This window comes from Salvelinus sp. IW2-2015, unplaced genomic scaffold (assembly GCF_002910315.2).
Source record: "Salvelinus sp. IW2-2015 unplaced genomic scaffold, ASM291031v2 Un_scaffold6179, whole genome shotgun sequence".
Classification (NCBI taxonomy): Eukaryota; Metazoa; Chordata; class Actinopteri; order Salmoniformes; family Salmonidae; genus Salvelinus; species Salvelinus sp. IW2-2015.
In genome coordinates, this window is record NW_019947442.1 from 1 (window position 1) to 9,581 (window position 9,581).

The following is a 9,581-nucleotide window of genomic DNA, read 5'->3' on the forward strand; positions in this document are numbered from 1 at the left end:
TGCGCAGCCATGGACTATAATCACAACCCTAAGCTAAGCTGAGTAACACATAGATGTGTAATATAATGTAACTACATACCCCATAATGCTTCTACCAGCCGCAGGATGACTTCTGTAGGGAAGTGTAACGTGATACTACGATACCCACAATGCTCTACCAGCCTGCAGGATGACTTCTTGTAGGGAAGTGTAATATAATGTACTACAGTACCCAAATGCACTACCAGCCTGCAGGATGACTTCTGTAGGAAGTGTAATATACATGTACTACAGTACCCATAATGCCTCTACCAGCCGCAGTATGACATCAGTAGGGAAGTGTAATAAATGTACTACAGTACCCATAATGCTCTACCAGCCTGCAGCATGACATCAGTAGGGAAGTGTAATTTATAAATGTACTACAGTTACCATAATGCTCTACCCAGCCTGCAGCATGACATCAGTAGGGATGTGTAAATATAATTACTACCTAGACCCATAATGCTCTATCTGCCTGCAGGAGACTTCTGTAGGAAGTGTAACGTGATGTACTACGATAAAACCCACAATGCTCTACCAGCCTGCAGGATGACTTCTGTAGGAAGTGTAATATAATGTACTACATACCCCATAATGACACTACCCAGCCTGCAGGATGACTTCTGTAGGGAAGTGTAATATAATGTACTTACAGTAACCCATAATGCTCTACCAGCCTTGCAAAACTGACATCAGTAGGGATGTGTAATATAATGTACTACAGTACCCATAATGCTCTACCAGCCTGCAACATGACATCAGTAGGGAAGTGTAATTATAATGTACTACAGTACCCATAATGCTCTACCAGCCTGCAACATGACATCAGTAGGGAAGTGTAACATAATTTACGGCCTTTGTGACGACGGTCCAGTCAGGGACGGCCTTTGTGAAGAGGTCCAGTCAGGGACGCCTTTTGTGACGACGGTCCATCAGGGACGGCCTTTGTGACGACGTCCAGTCAGGGACGGCCTTTGTGAAGACGGTCCAGTCAGGGACGGCCTTTGTGACGACGGTCCAGTCAGGGACTGGCTTTGTGACGACGTCCAGTCAGGGAACTGCTTTGTGACGACGGTCCAGTCAGGGACTGGCTTGTGACGACGTCCAGTAGGACGGCTTTGTGACGACGTCCAGTCAGGGACGGCCTTTGTGACGACGGTCCAGTTCAGGGACGGCCCTTTGTGACGACGGTCCAGTCAGGACGGCCTTTGTGACGAGCGGTCCAGTCAGGGACGGCCTTTTGTGAACGACGTCCAGTCAGGGACGGCCTTTGTGAAGACGGTCCAGTCAGGGACGGCCTTTTGAAGACGTCCAGTCAGGGACGGCCTTGTGAACGACGGTCAGTCAGGGACGGCCTTTTGTGACGACGGTCCAGTCAGGGACGGCCTTTGTGAAGACGGTCCAGTCAGGGACGCCTTTGTGAAGACGGTCCAGTCAGGGACGGCCTTTGTGAAGACGGTCCAGTCAGGGACGCCTTTGTGACGATCGGTCCAGTCAGGGACTGGCTTTGTGAAGACTGAACATGTTCATGGAAAGATATTTACTGCTGGAGCGCGTGCTAGGGTGGGTGTTGCTATGTTGACCAGTGAGCTGAGAGATAAGGCGGAGCTTTACCTAGCAAAGACTTATAGTATGACCTGGAGCCAGTGTTTGATACAAATTGTAGCAGGGCAGCCAACGAGAGCATACAGGTCGCAGTGGTGAGGTAGTATATGGGGGCTTTGTTGACCAAAACGGGATGGCACTGTGATAGACTGCATCCAATTGCTGAGTAGTGTGGAGGATATTTTTGTAAAAGACATCGCCGAAGTCGAGGATCGGTAGGATAGTCAGTTTACGAGGGTATGTTTGGCAGCGTGAGTGAAGGAGGCTTTTGTGCAATTCTAGATTTAATTTTGGATTGGAGATGCTTAATGTGAGTCTGGAAGGAGAGTTTACAGTCTAACCAGACACCTAGGTATTTGTAGTTGTCCACATATTCTAAGTCAGAACTGTCGGAGGACCCGAAACACAACCCAACCAAGCCGCACTGCTTCTTGACACAATACCAACTTTAACCCAGAAGCCAGCCACACCAATGAGAAAACACCGTAACACCTGACGACCGTGTCAGCGATCACTACGCCCGGCCCGCCACAGGAGTCGAACCCAGGATCTTTAGTGGTACAGCTAGCACTGTGASAGAGTSTTAGACCACTGAGCCACTCGGGAGGCAGCAGTTTTTTCACTTGTTATGATSAAGTTAGTTTAGCGGCCAGCTATCTGAACTCGTAGTAATCATGGYCGAATTACAGACCGGTGGACCCCAATTGATTTTGTTAGTCACTCAGTCAAATATTATTATTCAAATTGCTAAATCTTCTGTCCTCCCCATGGGATTGTTGTTGTGGTAGAATTGCAGCAAACTTGCCACTAAAATGTTTTGCTCGCATTGTGGCGGGGGCCCCCCCCACCCCACCAACAAAATGTTGCTTAGGGCCTCCAAAATGCTCGGACCGGCCCTGCCTATGGATGTGGGTACACAAACCCCCGAGACACTGTGGCCCCCCCCTCAAACCCAATCAAAGTTGTCCATCCCTGTCATAAACCCTCACAGTTCCAGAATGGGGTGAAAATGGCAGCCATATTGGTCAGGGAAGAATCCAAACCAGTCTAATTGGAGTTAATGGCAGTAGAGGTAGAATCCAGATTTTTTTTGCGCTGAACAAAAAATATAAACACAACATGTAAATTGTTGGTCCCAATGTTTAAAAGATCCAAGAAATTTTCCATACGCACATAAAGCTTATTTCTCTCAAATGTTTTGTGCACAAATGTGTTTACATCCCTGTTAGTGAGCATTTCTCCTTTGCCAAGATTAATCCATCCACCTGACAGGTGTGGCATATCAAGTAGCTGATTAAACAGCAATATCATTACACAGGTGCACCTTGTGCTGGGAAGAATAAAAAGCCACTCTAAAATGTTCCGTTTTGTCACACAACACAATGCCACAGATGTACGTTTTTTTTAGGGAGCATGCAAATGGCACGCTGACAGCAGGAATGTTCCCCAGAGCTGTTGCCAGAKAATTTAATGTTAATTTCTCTACCATAAGCCGCCTCCAACGTCATCTTAGAGAATTTGGCAGTATATCCAACCCGGCATCACAACTGCAAACCTACGTGTAACGACGCCAGCCCAGGACCTCCACAACCATCTCAGGGAAGCTCATCTGCATGCTCGTCGTCTTCACTAATATATTGACCTGACTGCAGTTCGGCATCGTAACCGACTTCGGTGGGCAAATGCTCACCTTCGATGACCACTGGAACGCTGGAGAAGTGTGCTTTTCACGGATTAATTACGGTTTCAACTGTACCTGGCAGATGGCAGATAGCGTGTATGGTATCTTGTGGGCGAGCGAGGTTTGCTGATGTCAACATTGCGAACAGAGTGCCCCATGGTGGGGTTATGGTATGGGCATGCATAAGTTACGAACAKCAAACACAATTCTATTTTATTGATGGCAATTTGTAGTCACAGAAATTCCTTGAGGCCCATTGTCGTGCCATTTATCCGCCGCCATCACCTCATGTTTCAGCCCCATGTCGCAAGGATCTGTACACAATTCCTGGAAGCTGAAAATGTCCCAGTTCCGTGGCCAGCATACTTACCAAACATGTCACCCATTGAGCATGTTCGGGATGCTCTGGATTGACGTGTACGACAGCGTGTTCCAGTTCCCGCCAATATCCAGCAACTTCGCACAGCCATTGAAGAGGAGTGGGACAACATTCCACAGGCCACAATCAACAGCCTGATCCACTCTATGTGAAGGAGATGTGTCGCGCTGCATGAGGCAAATGGTGGTCACACCAGATACTGACTGATTTTCTGATCCACACCCCTACCTTTTTTTCCTAAGGTATCTGTGATCAACAGATACATATCTATATTCCCAGTCATGTGAAATCCATAGATTAGGGCCTAAGGAATTTATTTCAATTGACTGATTTCCTTATTTGAACCAATAACTCATGTAACTATTTTTGTTCAGTGTACTTATGCAGGAAAACGAAAGTAAACCATGTGATGTATCAGAAATTGTGGATTGTCAACCTAATATTTKATATTTTTTTGTTTTTCTACCAGTTTTCTATATAAATAGCCTCTAAAATATATGTAAACAGACTAGTTTTTGTTGTCTTGTAAAGCTGTGAGTCCTATTATATGATACAGTATCAGTACCTGTTGCATTTACAGCTGGTCTGTCCTGTCGTCAACTGATGTCAACCAGTGTATTGATGTGGCTGGACTGTGTTGTTTCAATGGAATGTTGGCATATTGGCAGTTAATGGAAAACATGTATAGAATCATTCCTATGAAACCGGCAGGCTASCTAACACACATACAGTGCAGATAAAGTCTTCAAATTCATTATTTTACACAATATCTCATCACAACACTGGCTGGCCACGGTTGTCCAACGCCCTGACCAAAATGGCTGACCCTTTATCCCATCGTAAGAAGGTTCATGTCCATTTCTAGTATTCTAATTCTATGATCACAACACACTGTCTGTAGTCAATATTTTGTTGTTGTACCTTTTTTTTGATTGGTACTGGATGTAGAAGAGTTTTGTAAAACCTCAACTAGCCACGTTGGCTTGGTGGATATGAGATGAGGCAACCACTGAGTGGACATTTAGTTTGAAGTCGCCAAAGATCGTGATCGACTCTTTGTCCGTTGATTGGTGGACTGATGTCATCGGCCAATGAGATCAGAGTGTGTGGGACTAACTACAGGTGGTCATGGGCTGTATCCCAAATCGCACCCTATTCCTTACATATGGTACTACCTGGTTAAAAGTAGTGCACTATGTAGGGCAGTGGTCACCAACCAGTCGATCGCGACCGACAGTTCGATCTCCAAGGCATTCCTAGTTGATCACAAAAAAATCAACGATAAGGCCTTCCATTCCTATTTATTTAATTTGTTTTCGTTTAAATCGTCTCGCGCTGTTGGTGGTAGGGGCACTTGTTTCAGCTGCCCTGAATGCTGGTTAGGAGAAGTGTTCCCATTTGGTTATAATTTAATGTGTTTGAAGATACAAATCAAGTGCACCTAAAGGCAAATCGGATKAGAGTCTGCAGCTTCCTCGAGCGTACAGCAAAATGTATATTGTGAGATTTCCACTCTTTTAAAACCATGACTAAAGAGAGACTGTCAACAAATACAGCAAAGAGCCACTGTTTTTATGTGTGAAGCCTTGTTCACGCCAGTGTTTGCCTTCCGGGAGAAGTCCATTTTMATTTCATTGTGAGACAATCCGCAACGCTGTGACTCGTCTGCCCGGACTAGGTTGCTGCTTAGCTGCGGGAAATAGAGATGCTGATGATGCTCCAGCAACCCCCTTATAAATCAGAATACATTTTAACAAATTAATAAAATAAATACTTTATTAATTATTATGTTTGTTTTGTTTGTTTTTTACTAAATTTGTGCACTGGATGTTTTTATGGATTTTTTCCCCAATTTGTTTTCAATTTGTGCTTCCGATGCGTTACCATAGTTACCATAGTTACCATAGTTACCATAGTTACCATAGTTACCATAGTTACCATAGTAAACCACAGAATAATAATAATGTGTTGTGTGGTTCTTTTTGTTGTGATTGGGCCGCATGGATTGTGAAGACTAATTTAAAATAGACCGTACAGCAATAACCTAATGTACACGCGGCGTACGTGTTTTATTCAGCACTGTCATCTTTAAGTACAGTACATTTTACTATTTTACTACACTTCTCCTACACCTTAAGTTTGTCTTTGTCGTCAGAGTAACAGGCTGTGTGTTGTGATTCCAGGGAAGAACACTTCCTCCTTGTACGATGCGGAGGGATGTGACATGTCCCTGGTTAACTTCGAACCAGCGACACGACGCGCCTCCAATAACATATGGTTAGTTCATCAACCACAACAGGGAATTGTCTGCGTCTGAAAATGGCTCCCTATTCCCTATATAGTACACTACTTTAGACCCCAAATGGCACCCTATTCCCTATATAGTACACTCCTTTAGACCAGGGCCCTATTCCCTATATAGTACACTACTTTAGACCCCAAATAGCACCCTATTCTCTATATAGTACACTACTTTAGACCCCAAATGGCACCCTATTCCCTATATAGTACACTCCTTTAGACCAGGGCCCTATTCCCTATATAGTACACTACTTTTGACCAGAGCCCTATGGCACCCTATTCCCTATATAGTACACTACTTTAGACCAGAGCCCTGGTCAACTACCATTTTGAAGTCACCTTGTCCTTGTTTCACCTCAACAGGGACACAGACTCCCACCTCTCCAGATCTACCTCAGTTCGCTTCTACCCTCATGACCTGGTGAGTGATCCTTGTGTGTGTGTGTAGTCTGTTTTGACTCTATGTCAGAGTTATTTCGTTTTTACCATCCCCATTAACTGTCGCTTCCTTGTGGAGAGATCATTTTCTAAACTTAAACTCATGAAGAACAATGGAAGCATTAGGCTCTCCGTTTGATATGAGCTTTTGATTTCCTGAGTCATCTCCACTCATTACGCCATCGTCATACTTTCAATCTGTTTGTTTTCTTCTTCAAGACCAGAGGCACTTTTTCAGTCCCATTCCTGAAGCCCAAGACACACACTTATCGTCCTGGTACATATGGACATTAAAAATTAAATATGGACATACATTTTGGGGGGGAGGGTTACTGTATCAACTACATTACCAGTCAAAGTTAGAACACCTACTCATTCCAGGGTTTTTCTTATTTTTTAAAAACTATTTTCAACATTGTAGAATAATAGTGTAGACATCAAAACTATGATATAACACATATGGAATCATGTAGTAACCCAAAAAAGTGTTAAACAACTTAAAATATATTTGAGATTCTTCAAAGTAGCCACCCTTTGCCTTTAATGACAGCTTTGCACACTCTTGGCATTCTCTTAACCAGCTTCATGAGGTAGTCACCTGGAATGCATTTCTATTTACAGGTGTGCCTTGTTAAGAGTTAATTTGTGGATTTTCTTTTCCTTAATGCGTTTGAGTCAATCAGTTGTGTTGTGACAAGGTAGAGGTGCTATACAGAAGACTACCAAATATGTCTGAAGACCAATTCCATATTATGACAAGAACAGCTCTAATAAGCAAACAAAAACGACAGTCCGTCATTACTTCAAGACATGAAGGTCAGTCAATCCGGAAAATTTCAAGAACTTTGAAAGTTTCTTCAAGTGCAGTCGTAAAAACCATCAAGCGCTATGATGAAACTGTCTCTCATGAGGACCGCCACAGGAAAGGAAGACCCAGAGTTACCTCTGCTGCAGAGGCTAAGTTCATCAGAGTTAACTGCACATCAGATTGCAGTCCAAATAAATGCTTCACAAAGTAACAGGAACATCTCAACATCAACAGTTCAGAGGAGACGGTGTGAATCAGGACTTCATGGTCGAATTGCTGCAAAGAAACTAATACTAAAGGACACCAATAAGAAGAAGAGACTTGCTTGGGCCAAGAAACACGAGCAATGGACATTTGACCCGTATTGACAATTGGAAATCTGTCCTTTGGTCTGATGAGTCCAAATTTGAGATTTGTAATTCCAACCGTTGTGTCTTTGTGAGACGCAGAGTAGGTGAACGGATGATCTCCGCATGTGTGGTTCCCACTGTGAAGCATGGAGGAGGAGGAGGTGTGAGAGGGCTTTGCTGTTGACACTGTCTATGATTTATTTAGAATTCAAGGCACACTTAACCAGCATGGCTACCACAGCATTCTGCAGCGATACGCCATCCCATCTGGTTTGGGCTTAGTGGGACTATCATTTGTTTTTCAACAGGACAATGACCCAAAACAAACCTCCAGGCTGTGTAAGGGCTATTTGACCAAGGAGAGTGATGGAGTGCTGCATCAGATGACCTGGCCTCCCCAATTACCCAACCTCAACCCAATTGAGATGGTTTGGGATGAGTTGGACCACAGAGTGAAGGAAAAGCAGTCAACAAGTGCTCAGCATATTTGGGAACTCCTTCAAGACTCTTGGAAAAGCATTCCTCATGAAGCTGGTTGAGAGAATGCCATGAGGGTGCAAAGCTGTCATCAAGGTAAAGGGTGGCTACTTTGAAGAATCTAAAATAAACAAATCATTATATATTTTATAACACTTTTTTTGGTTACTACATGATTCCATATGTGTTATTTCATAGTTTTGATGTCTTCACTATTATTTCTACAATGTAGAAAATAGTCMAAATAAATAAAAACCCTTGAATGACTAGGTGTGTCCAAACCTGCGGGGGTGTCCGGTACGCCCGTGTCCCTCGCCCTGATTTATTTATTTTTTATTTGTGTGTGTGTTCTACAGATCCGTCTGAACCGTCTCCTAACCATTGACCCAGAGCTGTTAGAACAGCAGGATGTAGACCTGAGCCCAGAGCTCCAGGATGCTCCTCTAGACCTGGAGGACCCAGCCAAGGCCGCAGCACACCAGGCCAAACAGCACTACCGCTTCTGGCTGCTGCCTAACCTGTGGGTCGGCCTGCACTTTGACAGACTCACTTTGCTGGCTCTGTTTGACAGGTTAGTTTGTTGGTTAACAGGTGAAGTTACCCCCGAAGACATGGACATTGGTCACTAACCTAAGACCAGGAGTTTTTCCCATTGATCACTAAGCTTAGACCAGGAGTTTTTCCCATTGATCACTAAGCTTAGACCAGGAGTTGTTCCCATTGATCACTAACCTTAGACCAGGACTTCTTCCATTGATCACTAACCTTAGACCAGGAGTTTTTCCATTGGTCATTCATCTTAGACCAGGAGTTTTTCCCATTAGACCAGGAGTTTTTCCCATTGATCACTAACCTTAGACCAGGAGTTTTTCCCATTGGTCACTAACCTTAGACCAGGAGTTTTTCCCATCGGTCACTAACCTAAAACCAGGAGTTTTTCCCCATTGGTCAGGCCACATGGTCAAGAAAAGCCTGTCCTTAGTTGTGAGAATATCCTATATTCAGTGTTGCCGTGTTCCCCCAACAGAAACCGTGAGGTTCTGGAGAACATCCTAGCAGTGACGCTAGCAGTCCTGGTGGCCTTCCTGGGGTCCGTCCTATTGGTCGGCGGATTCTTCACTGATATCTGGGTCTTCCAGTTCTGCCTCGTCATCGCCAGCTGCCAGTACTCACTACTCAAGGTTCCACATTTTARKYMMMWTTTTWGTCACATTTTTWGTCACATTTTAGTCACATTTTAGTCACATTTTAGCCATTAGCAGACAATTATGCAGAGCAACTCCGTTACAATCGGCGCATTCAACTTCACGAGGTGAAACAACACCAGTCATTTGAGAAAAGCTGCTTCTACTTCACCCATTTTAACTGTCACACTTTATGACATTATCTAACCTGGTTTTTATATTTCTTTCTATATCCAGAGTGTTCAACCAGACTCTTCTTCTCCTCGACACGTAAGCATTGTCTCTGTCTTTCTACTCATACTATCTGCCATATTCCTTGTTCTGTAGTTACGGGTTC

At 44.0% G+C, this 9,581-nt stretch overlaps 1 protein-coding gene across 1 annotated transcript in view; it reads left to right on the top strand.

Annotated features, from left to right (window-relative positions):
• Positions 1-223: 223 nt before the first annotated feature.
• LOC112078747 (pecanex-like protein 1) overlaps positions 224-9,581 on the top strand; it is a gene marked incomplete at its 3' end in the record, with an annotated part of 12,568 nt that continues 3,210 nt past the window's right edge. The window contains exons 1-6 of the mRNA XM_024144885.2: positions 224-244; positions 5,870-5,963; positions 6,351-6,408; positions 8,417-8,631; positions 9,088-9,241; positions 9,482-9,514. Coding sequence (XP_024000653.2) covers positions 5,911-5,963; positions 6,351-6,408; positions 8,417-8,631; positions 9,088-9,241; positions 9,482-9,514 — 513 coding nt within the window. The remainder of the gene's footprint in view (positions 245-5,869; positions 5,964-6,350; positions 6,409-8,416; positions 8,632-9,087; positions 9,242-9,481; positions 9,515-9,581) is intronic.